At 39.4% G+C, this 21,041-nt stretch overlaps 1 protein-coding gene across 1 annotated transcript in view; it reads left to right on the plus strand.

The window, feature by feature from the left end:
* The window catches only part of fam234b (family with sequence similarity 234 member B), a 73,579-nt gene extending 53,160 nt beyond the window's left edge, over positions 1 to 20,419 (plus strand). Inside the window, exons 9-13 of the mRNA XM_061973978.2 lie at positions 3,965 to 4,043; positions 4,115 to 4,282; positions 10,681 to 10,795; positions 10,873 to 11,081; positions 18,283 to 20,419. Coding sequence (XP_061829962.1) covers positions 3,965 to 4,043; positions 4,115 to 4,282; positions 10,681 to 10,795; positions 10,873 to 11,081; positions 18,283 to 18,285 — 574 coding nt within the window. The 3' untranslated portion in view covers positions 18,286 to 20,419. The remainder of the gene's footprint in view (positions 1 to 3,964; positions 4,044 to 4,114; positions 4,283 to 10,680; positions 10,796 to 10,872; positions 11,082 to 18,282) is intronic.
* Positions 20,420 to 21,041: the final 622 nt, after the last annotated feature.

Genomic DNA, 21,041 nt, shown 5'->3' on the forward strand with positions numbered 1-21,041 from the left:
CGTAGGCGGCGTGCGAGTGAAGGTCGCTGTGGCATGGGATGGAACAGCATGCCTCCCCGGCAGCTTCGTACGTGACTGAGCAGCACCGCTCTGCTCACCCTGAAATGGGAAGGGCCTAGAAAAGGTGGCCTAAAAATGGTCTGTTCCTCATCGCCAGGGCAGCCTACCGCAGCTGCCGGGCCATCCCTTTATGCGGTCGAAAACAAATGTACAAGAGAAACAAAATTCCCTTCACAATAGCGTCATGGAACGTCCGCACACTGTTGGATGTGCGTGATCTCTCCTGCCGCCCACAGCGAAGAACAGCACTCGTTGCGCATGAACTAAACCGATACGGCATTGACATAGCCGCCCTGAGCGAAACCCGCTTACATGGGGAAGACTCAATCACGGAGGCGGGAGAAGGCTACACCTTCTTCTGGAAGGGTCATTTTTAAGGCTCCCGTCGTCTACATGGAGTGGGTTTTGCCGCCAGGACAAGCCTGCTTCACAAGATCCCAGAGTCTCCAGTGGGTATAAGCAAAAGGCTCATGACGTGGCGTGTACCACTCACCAAAAATCGCCATGTCACCCTTATCAGCGCCTACGCCCCAACTCTGGATGCAGACCTCGAGAGCAAAGACTCATTCTATGCCTCACTAAACTCTGCCATTGAGGGAACGCCTCCCACCGACAAGCTCATACTCCTCGGGGATTTTAACGCGAGGGTGGGCTCTGACAGTGGGCTCTGGGCCGGAACACTTGGTCAGCACGGGGTTGGTAGGCTTAATGATAATGGGCTTCGCCTCCTTACACTCTGCTCTGAACATCAGTTGATCATCACCAATACCCTGTTCCAGCTGAAGGATAAATTCAAGACCTCCTGGCAACATCCTCGCTCCAAACATTGGCACCTCCTCGACTATATTATCACCCGTCGTAGAGACAGGAAGGAGGTCCTAATCTCCAGAGCGATGCGTGGAGCGGACTGCTGGACTGACCATCGGATGATCAGAGCCAAATTTCAAATGGAAGTCCGCCCCCAACTGAAGAAAACACCACCAAACAAGAGACTCAACTGTGAAGCACTCAAATCCAAGCACTCTGTAGAACAGCTCAGAGCACAGCTTGCAGAACATTTGTCTGCAATCCCTGATACCAACCTGGACCCTGACATCAGCACCTGCTGGAACTCCCTAAGGACTGCCATCCATCAGGCAGCAGAGGAGTCCCTTGGGTACACCAGGCGTAAACATCAGGACTGGTTTGACAGCAGTGCACCAGATATCCATAAACTTCTCAAGGCAAAACACAAAGCCCATGCTGCTTACCTGGCCAACCCACAATCCATCACACTAAAGACTCGACTCTCCTCCATAAGAGCCGAAGTCCAGCGTACCCTCAGAGCCATGGAAAATGACTGGTGGATCAAGAAAGCCAGCGAGATCAAACTTTATGCTGACACAAACAATTCCCATGGATTTTATGATGCCGTCAAATCCATATATGGTCCACAGAGAAAAAACATTACCCCAGTCAGATCAGCAGACGGAGTCACCCTCTATAAGGACACACCCCAGATCCTAAATAGATGAGCTGAACATTTCAACACTCTCCTTAACTCCGAAAATCCCTCTGACCAGGACATTTTCACCAATTTCCCGACCACTCCCCCTGTCGACCACCTGGACTCCCCGCCTACCTTTGCTGAGGTCCTAAAAGCCATCAAGGGCCTAAAAAACAACAAAAGCCCAGGCCCTGACGGTATCCCAGCTGAGGTGCTGAAGTTTGGTGGCTATCTCCTCACCCGCCGGCTTCACCAATTGATTGACTCCATCTGGTCCTCTGAAGCCATCCCCCAGGAATGGAAGGATGCTGCTATAATAACCATCTTTAAGAGGAAAGGTGACAAAGCCGACTGTGGAAACAGCAGAGGAATTTCCCTGCTCTCGGTTGCTGGGAAAGTTCTTGCCCGGGTCATGCTCTATCGTTTAGTTACTCACATCTCTGAGAACATCCTGCCTGAATCACAGTGTGGATTCAGAAGAGATCGCAGTACTACTGACATGATCTTTGTAGCCAGGCAGGTACAAGAAAAGTGCCGGGAACACCACCAGGATCTGTACATCGCCTTCATCGACCTGTCCAAGGCATTTGACACTGTGAACCGGAATCTCCTCTGGGACTTACTGGGAAGGCTGGGGATTCCGCCAAAGTTCCTCAACATCCTGAGACAACTACACGATGGAATGCGAGCCTGTGTCCGCATTGGAGGCCAGCAATCCCCCTCTTTTAATGTGAAAGTCGGGGTTAGGCAGGGATGTGTCCTAGCCCCTGTCATATTCAACCTCTTTCTCTCAGCAGTCACCCTCCTCTCACACAAAGCTCTGGGAAACACAGATGGCATCCACATACAGTTCCGGCTGGACGGCAGTCTCTTCAACATCCGGCGCCTCCAGGCCTTCACTAAAATTACAAAACAACAGATCCTAGAACTTCAGTATGCTGACGATTGTGCTCTCCTTGCCCACACACCAGAATCTCTACAACGTGCACTTAACGTGGTCTCATCCACATACAGCGCCCTAGGACTCAAGGTCAACATTTCAAAAACACAGATCATTGCGCAACACTCTACCCACCAGTCAGAAGTGCCTGTCTTCAACATTGATGGCCAGCAGCTCACCATCGTTCCACATTTCACCTACCTCGGAAGCGTCCTGTCCCCCACCTGTAACATCGATAATGACATCCAGGTTCGTGTTGGGTTAGCGTCCGCTGCCTTCGGTAGGCTCAAAACCAGGGTCTTCCTGAACAGAAACCTGACAGTTTCCACCAAAGCAGCTGTTTACAAAGCAGTTTGTCTGTCCACACTGCTATACGGCTCGGAAGCCTGGACCCCTTACCAAAGGCACGTCAGAATCCTGGAGAGATACCACATCCGCTGCCTGCAACGGATCCTGGGTCTGACCTGGGAGGACAGAGTCCCACATGTGGATATTTATGACCGGACCCAAACACCCAGCATCCAAGTGTTCCTTGCGCAAAGACATCTGCGCTGGGTGGGGCATGTAATCCGCATGCCCACCCAGAGGCTCCCCCGACAGATCCTCTACGGCCAACTCCAGGGAAGGCTGTAGGTCTCCTGGGGGTCAGCGGAAACGCTACAAGGACCACATAAAAACCCTCCTGAAGCGCTGTGCTATCCAGCCTTCCGCACTGGAAGTCTTGGCTGCTGATCGCCACACCTGGCGCAACTGCAGTCACGCCGGCATTGCTCATCTCCAGGAGCAGACCACTGAGAGGAGAAAACAACAACGTTTACAGCGACATCAGCGCGCTGCAGGGGCCCCCCTCTCAAGCGTGGACTACATCTGCCCCACATGTGGCAAACCATGCGGGTCGCGCATTGGCCTGCACAGCCACATGCAATGGCATATACGAAACCCCCCTCAATAACCCATTACTGGAGCAACGTCATCATCGTAATCGATGGACAGCCACAAGCATATATATATATATATATATATATATATATATATATATATATATATATATATATGTTTGTGTGTATATATGTATATATATGATATGTGTGTGTATGTTACTCATCAGTTACTCAGTACTTGAGTAGTTTTTTCACAACATACTTTTTACTTTTACTCAAGTAAATATTTGGGTGACTACTCCTTACTTTTACTTGAGTAATAAATCTCTAAAGTAACAGTACTCTTACTTGAGTACAATTTCTGGCTACTCTACCCACCTCTGTATATATATATATATATATACATATATACATATGCATATATATATATATATATATATATATATATATATATATATATATATATATATATATATATATACATGTGTATATATATATATATATATATATATATATATATATATATATATATATATATATATATATATATAGCTGTAGTTCCAGTCTAAGTGTAAAATATGTGCTGATGTGTCACAGCCAACCAACACCAGGACACTTCAACGATGATGGAATCCTTGATATTTTCCTTCAGCACTCATCAAAGGGCGTCATGACGGTAATAATTACATCAATCACACAAACATGCTCCATCTTTTTCTGTCAGTCACTATGTTTGTGTCGGCCTAGGCGCTGGTGATCGACGGGGCCAACGGGCGCCCTCTCTGGACGGCACAGTTCGTGTGCCCTCGTCTGGTTTTGGAAGCGGCAGCGGTCGCCACTTCCACTGGTCTGTCTGCTTTTGTCTTCTGGGCCAGTGAGCCAATCAGAGCGTGGAAGAATATCACCACAGCAACTGTGAGTATGGCAACAGAACAAGCTTTCTGAGGCGAACGAATTCTGCATGGAGCTGTGCACTTACTGAACCACTATAGCAGGGGTGTCAAACTCAAATACAGAGTGGGCCAAAATTTAAAACTGAACAAAGCCGCAGGCCAAGGTTGAACAAATTAACCTTTTAATAGGGACCAAAACAAGTTTTGCATTGAATATTGAACAAGCAAGGCTTGTATAACTTTATAGTGACATGCAAAATCGAGTTTCAAATAATAATAATAATAATAATTAAAAAATATCAATGGCATATCAAATACAATTTAAGTAAAAATTGAATGCCTCTTTTCTATTTGCAGCCTTCTGAGGTAAATATCAACATTAACTTTTCCCACAGGCTAATACATTTAAAAATAAAATAACAATGAATAAACCAACCATTCAGGACTTTAAACTGCTCAGTTTGCAACACACTGATCTAATCTGATGTGCCCAAGCCCAAGCCAGATACCTGGCATCTTTTCTTGGATGTTATTTCATTAATGTCGGGGCTCAGGCTTTGAGCTGAGGCAACCTTCATTATCGAACGAAGGTGTTCATCAGTCATTATATCTCGTAGTCCACCCGGATCACAGTCTTGGGGGCGTGCCTTAAAGGCACTGCCTTTAACGTCCTCTACGTGCTGTCGTCATGTCCGCTTTTCATCCATTCTAGCAACGTGCCGGCCCAGTCACAAGATATGTGCGGCTTCTGTACGCACACACACGTGAATGCAACGCATACTTGATCAACAGCGATACAGGTTACACTGAGGGTGGCCGTATAAACAACTTTAACACTGTTAGAAATACACGCCCCACTGTGAATCCACACCAAACAAGAATGACAAACACATTTCGGGAGAACATCCGCACTGTAACACAACATAAACACAACAAAACAAATACCCAGAATCCCTCGCAGCACTAACTCTTCCGGAACGCTACAAAATACACCCCCCGCTACCACCAAACGCAGCCTGGGCCCCTCACCCCACACACACACATCTTGTAGCGTCCCGGAAGAGTTAGTGCTGCAAAGGGTTCTGAGTATTTGTTCTGTTGTGTTTATGTTGTGTTACGATGCGGATGTTCTCCTGAAATGTGTTTGTCATTCTTGTTTGGTGTGGGTTCACAGTGTGGCGCATATTTCTAACAGTGATAAAGTTGTTTATACAGCCACCCTCAGTGTGACCTGTATGGCTGTTGATCAAGTATGCGTTGTATTCACTTTTGTTGGTGCGTGCAGAAGCCGCACATATATTATGTGACTGGGCCAGCACTCGTTGGACTGGATGAAAAGCGGACGTGACGATTTTCGTGAGGGGCACTGAAATTTGGGAGTCTCCCGGGAGGGTTGGGAAGTATGAGAATTAGCGGTGAATGCGGTGTTACCGCAGCACCGCCACTGTATATAATCGGTGGGCCAGCTCTAGTGTTAATTTGATATCGCCTCAAGGACCAAGTGAAATTACACGGCGGGCCAATTTTGGCCCGCGGGCCAGAGTTTGACACCCATGTCAGCATGTTGACAGGAAGATGCAATTACAGGAAATATGACAAAAAGATCTAAGGCAGGGGTGTCCAAACTACTGCCCACGGGCCAAGTGCCTCCATTAATTTTAAATATCAGACATAGTGATGGGTCCGGCAACACCGATGCATCGGCGCATGCGTCGTGCTCATAGAGCAAAACCCTGTGACGGTGCGTGTACCGCTTTTAGAAAGTCACGTGACCGATACGCGAACTGTGTTGCACGGACGCCTCCTCTGTGCCCTGTGAGCGGGTCTTTTCTACAGTCCGAGAAATAATAACTAAGAAGAGAAATCGTCTAAAATTTAATACGTTGGAAAAACAGTTGTTTTTTTAATAAAAATGTGTAAAAAAAATTTTTTTTTTAAATTTCCAGTCCACAAGCATCCTCATTCACAACACGTTCTCTTAGATTTCCATGTTATGATACATGTTCACATTATTTGACTGTATCTAAAAAAATATACAAATATTTTTTTATTTAAATGAAGATATGAAATAATCCTAAATGAAATACAATGACTTGGTTTATATTATTGTATATACTAGGTCATAAAATCAGTGTCAGTTGGGTCGGTCCACAGGTTGCCTGTAGGGATTTTTAATGTCCAGCAGATGTCAGTATTTAGTGACACAGTATCAATAGAGTTTTGCAATGTGTCGAAACGCTTCATGACACCTCATCAACTCATCACTAATCAGACAGTATAATTGCTGCAGGCTTGTTGCAATCTAGTGGACAATATAAGTAATTCAGATTAATGACGATGAATTTCACTTTTAAGTGCATACAGTACAGCATTTTTTTTTTTTTTTTTTTTTTTTTTTTTAATATATGACCCAATCCAAACAACCTTTCCCACTCATGGTGCAAATAAACCAAAACAAAAAGTCAACACACATGGTCACACACAACACAACATAACCTGCTCACTAAACTTTGTGGATGCTATAAAAAATGTCCAAACACAACACATAATTCAAAATTACACCCATTTATATCTCCTGCAAGGTATGATGGGAAAAATACAAAACACTCTCCACACTTATCCATGTTCAGTGTTTCCCCCAGAAAATTTGTTAGTTAAGGTGGTGTCTCTCCAGGGTGAAGGGGGCGTCGCCCGGGACAGGCGGATGGGGAAGGGGGTGGGTGGGTGTCTCCATCTCATCGCTGCCACCACAGCATGGGGGACAATAGACTACTACAGACTGTGGCGAAGTAGGCCGGCTTCATCGCATGATCCGATATAAATCTCAATATTTTTTCCGTAAAGTAAAAACAAAACAGTCCTAGTTACTTGAGATACTAAGTATGTCATTGTTTTGACTTAGTAAATATTGACTTACTAAGACAAAATAATGACTAAGTCAAATGAATGACTTACTGTAAATAAGCGTTTGCAAAAAAGAGTTAAAAGTGGGGCCACATGCTGACATATGCTCAACTCATCATGCTTAATTTATTACAGCATTTGGGAAGCCTGTAGTTGATTTTTATTATGTAAATGTTATATTTTTATCAACATGTGATAGCGGGACCCTGCCATTCAAAACTAGGCTGCTATATTACTAATGATTAATGTAACTATAGCTGAAAAAAAATAGTACAATAGCAATAGGAGAGACTATTCATCCCAGAACACCATGGAGCTCATGTAGGCTTTATGATGCAGTTACATGATTATATCAACTATCAGAGACAGAAACTCTTCATTTAACACAATATCCTTTTTTTGCTGCTTCAACACAGCTCAATCAACACAGAAAAAGGTAAAGTGAAATAACTTTGTTATTATAATGCTTGTCTTTCTCTCAGACAGACAGGACTTTGCTGTCCATAACACACACACGCACGCATGCACACACACCGCAAAATGAGCTAACGTTAAGCTAAAAGCTAATTAGCCTTCACCTCAAAGACTGCGAGCGAACTGAGCTGCCGCTTATATTTTTAGAACGTCAACGGGCTCATAGTGATGTTACTAGTAGTTGACTGGGAGGTGTTTATTATAATTTGGGGAGAGTTTGGCTGCATTATGCTCACCTGCTAAACAACTTTCTGCTCACTCCACTGTCTGTCCTTTCTGCCTGTGCCTTGAACATTGACTCCATGCGCTCTGAATACGCACTGCTGATTGGCTGTTACATGCGCTATGAATACGCACTGCTGATTGGCTGTTACCGCTCTGCGTGTAACCAATCAGATGGTTCTGTGGGTGGGACAATGCTGGGTGCTGCAGAGACGTACTGACAGAGGCAGAGGCAGAACTAAGCCGAGCAGCTTGTTAAGACTTTAGTTTAGGCGGTGGCTCTGTGTTGTTAAGGCGGCCGCCTTAGCAACAAAGCGCTGCGGGAAACCCTGATGTTTAGTGCATTTTATCTGCTTGATATTTCTGATTGATTATAAAACTTTAAGGAGGTCGTCATAGAAGTAAACAAGGTAGGAGTCCAACTTTCACATATTCTTAATATCCAATTATATTAATTATAAATGTGTCATATTAATATATTTGTATGTAACATATTTTCCGGACTAGAGCGCACTGGTATATAAGCCGCACCCACTAAATGTTAGGGTACATTTTCCCCATATATTAGCCGCACCGTACTATAAGTCGCAGATATATACGTTGTGAAATGAGTTATTTACACAGAAATATTTTGTAAATGTTTATTTACATACCTTAATTGTTTCCAAATAACACGGCAGTAAAACAGCTTATCAAACAAAACAGAAGTCATGGTCATGGACCCACAAGCTGCGCAAGTTAGCTCTCCAATCAGCTAAATAACTCCACGGTGACGTTTTGGTGAATTTACAGACACATTTGTGAAACAAAACAAAAATAGTGCCATTGTAAGTTAATAATACTAACACAGACAGTAAACGTGTTAGCATATTAGCTAATGTTAATGAGGCTAGCTTGATTACGTTACGATAGCACGTACAAATATGCATGAAAACACTCCTACAGACATCACACATTGGACGGTTTAGTAAGTAAAAATGGTTTGTTATATTGTAAAACTTACAAACTTTACTTGGAGTGATGAATGAAGAATCCATACGAGTAAAATCGCTATAGATGGCGAGAAGTCTAAACAGAACTGTGGTTGAAAAAGAAGCAAAAACAAAAGCACTACCTCTGAAAACAAATGAGGACCCTGCAGTGAGAGATCTTCTCCAAAAGATGGTGTCATAGTACAAACATTAAACACCTCAATGTAATTGCTTGTTTTTTTTTGTTTTTACGCCGTCAGCGAAGAAAAATCCATAAATTAGCCGCACCATTTTATAAACCGTAGGGTACAAGGCGTAGGAAAAAATTTGTGGTTTATAGTCCATAATTTACGGTATATATATATATATATATATATATATATATATATATATATATATATATATATATGTATGTGTATATATATTTTTATTTATTTTTTTTAATTTTTATTTTTTTATTTTTTATAGTTACTTTACATGCAGTCAGCTTTTGGCCACCGACCACATTTTTTTTAGCCCAATGCGGCCCCTAATCTAAGGACTTGTTCACACTGCAGGTCAATTCAAATTTTTTGGCCCATATGTGATCGCACTTTTCACACTGACGTGAAAAAAGCATTAGGCCGCTTTCGTATGTGAAAATAAATCTGATATGTATGGAATGCGACTGCTGTCTGAACGCTCCGTACGCGTCCATCTGACCAATAAGTCATCAAAAAGTGATTAACCAAAATAGACTGCAAAATAAATAGTTGACAAATGAGCCGAAAACAGGCGAAAATAACGTTCTAGGCACTGACATAAAAGTTCCACCACTCTTGTCTGCGACTGCTCGCCCTCACGGGTTTTGGACGAGACATTGAAGCAAACTGCCAGTGAAAATATTGTCCTCTTCCTTCCTAATCTTCTACACGCAATAATTGGGTTCAGAAAATGTAGAGTTTGGTTGCACAAAATTCTTGAAATGGCCACAAATTCACCAGGACTGAGAAGGCAGGTCACATTGCATTCACATCAGACATCGCATTTTTTGTAACGTGAACGATAACCTAATGAGATCAGATGTGACAAAAATATCCAAGTTGGACATCTAACCTGCTGGCACTTTTACAAAAAAGTACTAGTGACAAATCTCGTGAAGACTCTGAAATGAAAGTACATATAATAAAAAGGAATAAAATCAGATCTTGAAGTTTTTTGGGTAGAAATTATAACACCTTAAAGTGCCTTTATTTTATTTTATTTCATTTGGATTTTTTGAAGTTTGCCTTATTTCCATCCATTCATCTATTTTCTACCGCTTGTCCCTCTGGATCGTGGGGGGCCTGGAGCCTATCCCAGCTGCACTAGGGCAGAAGGAATTTCATTTTTTAATTTAATTTTATATTTTACTTATTTTAATTTGATTGTATATTTTTATTTTTATTTAATTTGTCATAGGCTCCAGCGCCCCCCGCGACCCCAAAGGGAATAAGCGGTAGAAAATGGATGGATGGATGGATTTAATTTGTCATATTATTTTTTTAATTTTATTCTATTTTATTTGTATTTCATTTAATTGTATTTCTTTTAATTTAATGTTATATTATAGTTTGTCATTTTAATTTAATCATATTTTTTGTATTTCATTAAATGTTTTATTTGAATTTTATTGTATTTATTTTAATTTTATTTAATTTGTATTTCTTTTGATTCAATTTTATTTTATTTCATTTGTCTCAAGCAGGAGCGAGCCCCTCCAGGCCCCTACTGAAACTGTGTGTTTATTCCTCTGTGTGTGTGTGACATGACAAGTGTGTTGCATCATGGTCAGGGGTGCACTGAAATAAGTTGACTATGAATCACTCAGGTAACTCCTGGTGTTGCTGAGCCGGTCATAAGAAAGCTCTTCCTGTTGCACCCAACGCTTCCCACAATCCTCCAGGAGCTGAGCAGCACCACAGACACAGTGGTGGCAGCAGCAGGTAGGAGTCCAAGTACTTGGTGCACAGTCCTGGACCAGGTTGGTGTGTTCTATACTACAAGGTCTGCCCTCTGCCAGTGAGTTACGAGGAGCTTCTGAAAGACGCGACCTATATCACCGTGTCCTCGAGGCCCACGCCCAACTCGCAGCCCGCCGCCCGGATAGTGAGGAGCATGAGCCTCCGCGCCGCCCTCGCCAAAGGACACACACTCTCACTCGGCGACGAGACCGGGACGGCGCACGAGATCATCGAGGCGTTCTTCAGACGCTTGTTCTTCAGACGTCAGGTGAGGTCCACACCTGGGGGGTGTTCCAGGTGATAGGGTCAACAAACTGAGTAAAAACCTGAATGACCCTAAAAGTGTCCCAGAACAGCTGATCTCACTTCCATCAATCCTGAATATGTTGACTCGGACTTAAATCTACAATAAAAAGATGCTGACTCTGCAATTCACCATAGCAACCAGGAAAGGAAAAGACTGAAAGTGTTTATGGTGACATAAAAATTTTTTTTTTTTTTAAATTATATATATATATATATATATATATATATATATATATATATATATATATATATATATATATATATATATATAGGTAAAAGCCAGTAAATTAGAATATTTTGAAAAACTTGATTTATTTCAGTAATTGCATTCAAAAGGTGTAACTTGTACATTATATTTATTCATTGCACACAGACTGATGCATTCAAATGTTTATTTCATTTAATTTTGATGATTTGAAGTGGCAACAAATGAAAATCCAAAATTCCGTGTGTCACAAAATTAGAATATTACTTAAGGCTAATACAAAAAAGGGATTTTTAGAAATGTTGGCCAACTGAAAAGTATGAAAATGAAAAATATGAGCATGTACAATACTCAATACTTGGTTGGAGCTCCTTTTGCCTCAATTACTGCGTTAATGCGGCGTGGCATGGAGTCGATGAGTTTCTGGCACTGCTCAGGTGTTATGAGAGCCCAGGTTGCTCTAATAGTGGCCTTCAACTCTTCCGCGTTTTTGGGTCTGGCATTCTGCATCTTCCTTTTCACAATACCCCACAGATTTTCTATGGGGCTAAGGTCAGGGGAGTTGGCGGGCCAATTTAGAACAGAAATACCATGGTCCGTAAACCAGGCACGGGTAGATTTTGCGCTGTGTGCAGGCGCCAAGTCCTGTTGGAACTTGAAATCTCCATCTCCATAGAGCAGGTCAGCAGCAGGAAGCATGAAGTGCTCTAAAACTTGCTGGTAGACGGCTGCGTTGACCCTGGATCTCAGGAAACAGAGTGGACCGACACCAGCAGATGACATGGCACCCCAAACCATCACTGATGGTGGAAACTTTACACTAGACTTCAGGCAACGTGGATCCTGTGCCTCTCCTGTCTTCCTCCAGACTCTGGGACCTCGATTTCCAAAGGAAATGCAAAATTTGCATGGTTGGGTGATGGTTTGGTGTGTGTGTGTGTGTGTGTGTGTGTGTGTGTGTGTGTGTGTGTGTGTGTGTGTGTGTGTGTGTGTGTGTGTGTGTGTGTGTGTGTGTGTGTGTGTGTGTGTGTGTGTGTGTGTGTGTGTGTGTGTGTGTGTGTGTGTGTGTGTGTGTGTGTGTGTGTGTGTGTGTGTGTGTGTGTGTGTGTGTGTGTGTGTTTATTGAGCTGTGTTGAAGCAGCAAAAAAGGACATTATGTTAAATGAAGAGATTCTGTCTCTGATAGTTGATATAATAATGTAACTGCATCATTAAGCCTACATGAACTCCATTGTGTTCAGGGGAATAGTCTCTCCTATTGCCATTGTACCATTTTTTCAGCTATAGTTACATTAATCATTAGAAATGCAGCAGCCTAGTTTTGAATGGCAGGGTCCCTGCTATCACATGTTGATACAAATATAACATTTACATAATAAAAATCAACTACAGGCTTCCCAAATGCTGTAATAAATTAAGCATGATGAGTTGACTTGAAACTGTTTAATGTTGCACTTTGTATATGTAGAAGAAAAGTTTTGTCATTGTATTTAATCTGAGCAACAACTTGAGGCAGTTTAATGTTGATTAACGTGGGCAGAATTATTATAGTGTTCCCAATGTTAAAAGGATAAAGCCATTGTTTACAAATTTGGTAAATAACCAAAAAATTTATATTTTGTTGTTTTCTTACTGTACCGAAAATGAACCGAACCGTGACCTCTAAACCGAGGTACGTACCGAACCGAAATTTGTGTACCGTTACACCCCTAATATATATAGATAGATATATATACAGTATATATATACTGTATAAATATATATACACATATATATATATATATATATATATATATATACACACACAGTATATATATGTATATATATATATATATACTGTATAAATATATATACACATATATATATATATATATATATATATATATATATATACACACACAGTATATATATGTATATATATATATATATATATGTATGTGTGGGGGAAAAATCACAAGACTATTTCATCTCTACAGGCCTGTTTCATGAGGGGGGGTTCCCTCAATCATCAGGAGATTTCCTGATGATTGAGGGAACCCCCCCTCATGAAACAGGCCTGTAGAGATGAAATAGTCTTGTGATTTTTTTCCCACACATACATATATTGCGCTCTACTACGGTATCGAGCACTATTTTTTGGATAACCTTATTAAGACATATATATATATATATATATATATATATATATATATATATATGTATATATGTATGTATATATATATATATATATATATATATATATATATGTATGTATATATACATACAGTATATATATATATGAGTGTATATATAATATGTATTATATATGTATGTATGTATGTGTGTATATTTATCTGTATGTATATATGTAATACATATACGTATATTTATGTATATATGTGTGTACTGTATATACAGTATATGTGTATGTATACACATGTATATATATATATATGTTTTATTATTATATATATATCTGTGTGTATATATATATATATATATATATATATATATGTATATATATATATATATATATATATATATATATATGTGTGTGTTTACTGAGTGGCCTAGTGGTTAGAGTGTCCGCCCTGAGATCGGTAGGTCGTGAGTTCAAATCACGGCCCAGTCATACTAAAGACTATAAAAATGGGACCATTTACCTCCCTGCTTGGCACTCAGCATCAAGGGTTGGAATTGGGGGTTAAATCACCAAATGATTCCCGGGCACGGCCAGCGCTGCTGCTCACTGCTCCCCTCACCTCCCAGGGGGTGAACAAGGGGATGGGTCAAATGCAGAGGACACATTTCACCACACCTAGTGTGTGTGTGACAATCATTGGTACTTTAAAGGCCTACTGAAATGCGATTTTCTTATTTAAATGGGGATAGCAGGTCCATTCTATGTGTCATGCTTGATCATTTCGCGATATTGCCATATTTTTGCTGAAAGGATTTAGTAGAGAACATCGACGATAAAGTTCGCAATTTTTGGTCGCTGATAAAAAAAGCTTTGCCTGTACCGGAAGTAGCAGACGATATGCGCGTGACGTCACCGGTTGTGGAGCTCCTCACATCTGCACATTGTTTACAATCATGGCCACCAGCAGCGAGAGCGATTCGGACCGAGAAAGCGACTATTTCCCCATTAATTTGAGCGAGGATGAAAGATTTGTGGATGAGGAAAGTGAGAGTGAAGGACTAGAGGGCAGTGGGAGCGATTCAGATAGGGAAGATGCTGTGAGAGGTGGGTGGGACCTGATATTCAGCTGGGAATGACTAAAACATTAAATAAACACAAGACATATATATACTCTATTAGCCACAACACAACCAGGTTTATATTTGATATGACACAAATTAATCCCGCATAACAAACCCCTCCCCCCTCCCGTCAATACAACTCAAACACCTGCACAACACACTCAATCCCACAGCCCAAAGTACCGTTCACCTCCCCAAAGTTCATACAGCACATATATTTCCCCAAAGTCCCCAAAGTTACGTACGTGACATGCACATAGCGGCACGCACGTACGGGCAAGTGATCAAATGTTTGGAAGCCGCAGCTGCGTACTCACGGTACCGCGTCTGGGTATCCAACTCAAAGTCCTCCTGGTAAGAGTCTATGTTGTCCCAGTTCTCCACAGGCCAATGGTAAAGCTTGACTGTCATCTTTCGGGAATGTCAATAATGACACACCGGCTTTGTTTGTGTTGCTGCAGTCGGCCGCAATACACCGCTTCCCACCTACAGCTTTCTTCTTTGCTGTCTCCATTGTTCATTGAAAAATTGCAAAATATTCACCAACACAGATGTCCAGAATACTGTGGAATTTTGCCATTAATACTTAAGACTTAACAGCTGGCAACCATGCTGTCCAAAATGTCCTCTACAATCCGTGACGTCACGCGCAGGCGTCATCATACCGAAACGTTTTTAGCAGGATATTTTGGCGCGAAATTTAAAATTGCACTTTAGTAAGCTAACCCGGCCGTATTGGCATATGTTGCAATGTTAAGATTTCATCATTGATATATAAACTATCAGACTGTGGGGTCGGTAGTAGTGGGTTTCAGTAGGCCTTTAACATTTAACTTAACTTTTACACACACACACAGACACTGTATATGTATGTATACATATATACACTATGTATATACTATATACAGTATATGTAACATATATACAATATATATATTATATACATCTTTTTATACAAAATATATATATATTGGATATATACTTCTTGAAATAATCTAAAATTTCAGATTTTGTATGCAAGTTTTGTTTATTGTAATAAATATAACTCAAATATGAGTTATATTAACAATGATAAAATACCCCGAAAAATATGTTTCATTAAAACAAATGTATTTAGGAGGACAGATTAAAAGTGGAATTAAATAGCTAAAATCAAGGGAAGGAAAATGCTTGAAATTAGGGCTGGGCGATATATCGATATACGCGATATATCGAGGGTTTGTCTCTGTGCGATATAGAAAATGACTATATCGTGATATCGAGTATACGTTCTCACGCAGTTGCTTTTAGCTGCGGACATTACACTACAGGCTCTTCTCACTCTGTCTTGTCTCTCCTTGTCACAGACAGCAAGCGCACCTTCTTACACACGTCACATACTGTCACGTCATACGTCATATACGTATATATGCCCTCTCCGAGCAGAGAGGTAGCAGCATGGCTAATGTTAGCTGTGATGCTAGCGGAGTGGTGCGAGCGCTAATACAAGAGAAAGAAGGTGCGAATCTGGTAACAAATGAAGGAATAATTAATTCTTAAGAAAAACAGCAGGGGGTCCATCGTCTGGCGGTGGTTTGGCTTCAAGTGGGAATATGTCGAACAGACAACCGTAATTTGTCAAGTGTGGGGTGAAAGCGTTGCTATAAAAAGTAGCATTACTGCTGTAACAAACAGTTCAGGGTGTCCCAAGTTACCGGAGATTGTTAGGTAAGGAGGAGGAGTTTTGTCCCTCCAGAGTTGCCGTAGGGCTGTGATGTAGGGTATGTGTGGTTGTGGAAGGAGGTGTGTGATGTTGACATTAAAGAAGCGGTGGCTACCGAACCTGCTCTAATGTCTCCCGTTTATTATTTTATTAGATAAGTACACTGTTTAGGTGAACGTAAATGACCGCCATAACCATAACACCAGAGGGAGCTCCACTAACCACGTTAAACCCAGATTCCGGTCTAACAAAGGTCTTAACTCATTCTCTTTTTATGCCACATCAATGTGGAATGCGCTCCCAACAGGTGTAAAAGAAAGGACATCTCTATCCTCCAAAACCGCACTAAAACAACACCTCCAGGCAACTTCAACCCTAAACTAACACCCTCCCTTCCACATCATACCTCTTCGGATTGTAAATAATCAAATGTAAACAATCAAATGTAGACATTTTTTCTTATACTTTCTGATCCCTCTCTCTGTGTCCACTACCTGACCCCCCGCCCCTCCATATCCCACACCCCGCATTGTAAATAATTCATTGTATATACTCTGATGATTATCTTGTGTGATGACTGTATTATGAAAATAGTATACATCTCAATCATGAATCAAGTTGACAAAGTTATTCGGGTGTTACCATTGAGTGGTCAATTGTACAGAATATGTACTTCACTGTGCTATTTACTAATAAAAGTTTCAATCAATCAAAAAAAAAACAGGACACTCGGCTACACTGCTAATATGTAGCATCATTTGAATAGTCACCCGCTAGACAATGAAGAGGGCTTACTCCGCACGTCAATATCTCCATTCGGTGCCACACGCCCACAGCATCAAAATGCCGAGGCAAACATTTCCAGATCAACACCGTATGAAAAAGATAGTAATTTTTTTAGTTGTGAATTCCTTCTCTGCATGAAAGTTTAAAAGTAGCATATATTAATGCAGTATGAAGAAGAATGTTTTAATGTAGACACAGAATCATCATACTGCTGTGATTATATGCATCAAGTGTTCATTCAAGGCTAAGGAAAAATATCGAGATGTATATCGTGAATCGCGATATGGCCTTAAAATATCGCGATATTAAAAAAAGGCCATATCGCCCAGCCCTACTTGAAATCAAGGGAAAGAAAATGCTTGGCTAACAGGATTTGACACTGATTTTAGTTACAATAATTGTAAATATAAATTCGAAATATTTACAATAATGTAAGTTGTTTTTTTTAATCGAAACAAATCCAATTACTATTAATATACAATATTTTTTTAATTAACAATATTTATATAATTTCTTATCAGTCCTATATAATGCTAACATATTTAATGAACCATGACCTCAGTATAAAAAATGTATGTTATTGTAACATCTGGTGGTCACAAAGAATCACACGTCACGTCACACATGACAAAAACTCAGCCTTTGTCTAGGACAGTGGTTCGATCAAACCCTAGGGGTTCGGTGAGTCGGTCTCAGGGGTTCGGCGGAGCCTCCGCCGCGGAGGTCATCACACATCCGACTCATCGTGTAAATAAAAACTTCTCCCGATCGGCGTATTATGAATACGGCAACAGCAGAAGTCACACTGATTTGCAGGTGTGTAATTTGTTATGAGTTTATGCACTGTGTTGGTTTTGTTCTTAGAACAAGGTGATGTTCATGCATGGTTCTTTTTGTGCTCCAGTAAAAAAAAACATAACTTTGTCTTGAATTTGAAAAAAACAAAACATTTTATTTTTCACTAAATAAGTGTTCCGTGAATGCGCATATAAAACTGGTGGGGTTCGGTACCTCAAACAAGGTTAAGAACCACTGGTCTAGGAAAAACCCTCCCAGCAAGCAAAGCCAGTTGATGCGACGTTCTTCTTTGGAGCAAAAAAAGTCAGGATTTACATACTCAGTTTTTAATGTCACCTGCTTTCTGGAGTCACAACATAATTTTTTTATTCCATTTGACCTCCTTTTATTCTGTTCATTAATATTACGATCTCACTTTTTGTGTTTTAGTGAGACACTGAATGAAGCACGAGACACCAGTGACTGACCTCAAGGGAGCATAGAAGATATTTAGATCTCACTAGTCCAATTCATCAGTATTTAATATTTTTCTGTCAAATGTCTTTTTTTTTTCAAATAACTTGTCATTTTATTCTATGTTTCTTTTCATTTGTTTGTATTTAATTTAATTTATTTTTTCTGTCAGTCTTTTTATTTTATTTTATTTTATGTTTCTTTCAATTGAATTTGATTTCATTTTATCTTGTCTGTATTTAATTTTTCTGTCAGTCTTTTTTTTTTTTTTTACAAATAACCATTTTTTATGTCATTTTGTTTTATATTTCTTTTAATTTAATTTGACTTCATTTTTTTCATTTTATTTATTTTAATTTAGTTTTGTTTTATTTTATTTATTTATTTTTCTGTCTTTTTTTTTACAAATACCTTAATGTTTATGTCATTTTATTTTATATTTCTTTAAATTTGATTTCATTTTGTGTATTTCATTTCATTTTTATTTTTTTTCATTTTATTTGTTTTATTTAAATTGTATTTCGTTTTATTTTATTTGTATTTCATTTCATTTGTTTGTTTTATTTTATTTGTAATTCATTTAATTGTTTATCTTATTAATTTTAATTTGTTTTATTTTTTGTATTTAATTTAATTTTTCTGTCAAATATTAGTCTTTTTTTTTTACAAATAATTATTTTTTATGTCATTTTATTTTAAATTTCTTTTAATTTAATTTAATTTTTTATTTCATTTTATTTGTATTTTTCTGTCTTTTTTTAACGCCACTTAAATAACTAAGTGGCGTTGAAGCATGTTTTAACATTTCATTGAATGTTCCACGATTGCTGCGACTTGAAATGAAAACGTGTTTACGTCACTTGTTGAACTCTTCATGATGAAAATATTCACTTTTGTACAGTATTTATTTGGTGTACTCGGCTGGTCACACCTTGTATCGTACACCACAACTTCTTCTCTAGCATAAAGATCCAAATATGTACCATAGTGCTGCATTTTATCAATGGATTGTGTAGCGTTTGCCTCGTTTTTGACCGTGATGGCAAACTAAAATAGTGTAATGATAACCGTAGAACCGTGGTACAATTGAGTACATTGATCAATAGATGCCATGTTGAACATACAAGTTGTGTTCTTATGCTGTAGTACTTCCCAGTAGTTTTACTTTCAATACACTGTTGACATTTGTACTTGGATGTTGGTTAGCAATGTCAAATTGTTATTCAGTATGAATGAAAACATTGCCTGCGCCGTTAATAAAAGTGTTATGCTGTTCCTTTCTTGCTGTTTGTATCGTTTGTCAGAAGTGTCCAAACTTACAGAAACATTTAATGATGCGTAGGACCCATCCAATGCTTTAAGTGAAATGGAGTAAAAACATGGCAATATATTTAGAAAGTGTTTTTGTTGCTTTTTTGGCAAGTGGAAATGAAAAAAAATAGTGAGTTACCCAGAATAACTACAAACTAATATAACAGCTTATTTTGAAACACTAGCACAGGGGTCACCAACCTTTTTGAAACCAAGAGCTACTTCTTGGGTACTGATTAATGCGAAGGGCTACCAGTTTGATACACACTTAAATAAATTGCCAGAAATAGCCAATTTGCTCAATTTACCTTTAACTCTATGTTATTATCAATAATTAATGATATTTATCTTTGTGGAAACACTGATCATCTTAATGATTTCTCACAATAAATATATATAGAAACAGATAAATATCAATATGCAACACTTTATTTTTATATTTTCTCTAAGTGCACATTTTTCAAATTGAATATTTTCAAATGATCACTTCTAAGACAGTCTTGTGAAATCACAATATCCCATTTTAACTAGCTAGCCACTAACATTTTTTAACAAATCATGAATTACTTTGCACCATGTTTGTACAAATAACTCATGTAATATACAAAAGTCAACTCTCAAATTTTTAAATAAATCATGTCACACTTTGAACTGGACACCAAATCTGTTATCTGTTTCTTCGTCAGTTAGTGGGAAGCCTGGCATTGCATGCTGTTAACTAGTGTGTTGTACTCTGGTGTGTAACTTGACACTGCAACTCTGAGTGAGTCTTGCAGATGTGAGGCGTGTTCTGTGTTTTGTAGAGAATAAATGATGAAAAAAACACTTAATTGAACGGTTTAAAAGAGGAGAAAACACGAAAAAAATTAAAATTAAATTTTGAAACATAGTTTAACTTAAATTTCGACTCTTTAAAATTCAACCGAAAAAAAGAAGAGAAAAACTAGCTAATTCGAATCTTTTTGAAAAAATAAAAAAAATAATTTATGGATCATCATTAGTAATTTTTCCTGATTAAGATTCATTTTCGAATTTTTATGACTGTTTTAAATAGGTTAAAATCCAATCTGCACTTTGTTAGAATATATAAAAAATTGGACCAAGCTATATTTCTAATAAAGACAAATCATAGCACCCTCAGTGAAAATGAAGATGTGCAATTGACCTATGTGAACTGTTGTAGTAGCCTTTCTGATGAAAAACAGTGATTGTTGTGGGTTCCCATAAAGTGGAAGGAGCTAGTGAGTTGTTTTATGCTCCAGTATCTGTGGGGGGCCAGTCTGTTTTAAGAGGGATGCTTGATTCAGGTAGCATGTCATGCACGCAAAGTGTGGAGGCGAAGTCAAAGCTTAGAGCTGTTGGGCTACTCCCTAGTCCTCGGCCTGTGCCGGAGAAGGTGGTCCTTGTTGGCTGTGGTGGCCTTA

This window comes from Nerophis lumbriciformis, linkage group LG22, assembly GCF_033978685.3.
Source record: "Nerophis lumbriciformis linkage group LG22, RoL_Nlum_v2.1, whole genome shotgun sequence".
NCBI lineage: Eukaryota > Metazoa > Chordata > Actinopteri > Syngnathiformes > Syngnathidae > Nerophis > Nerophis lumbriciformis.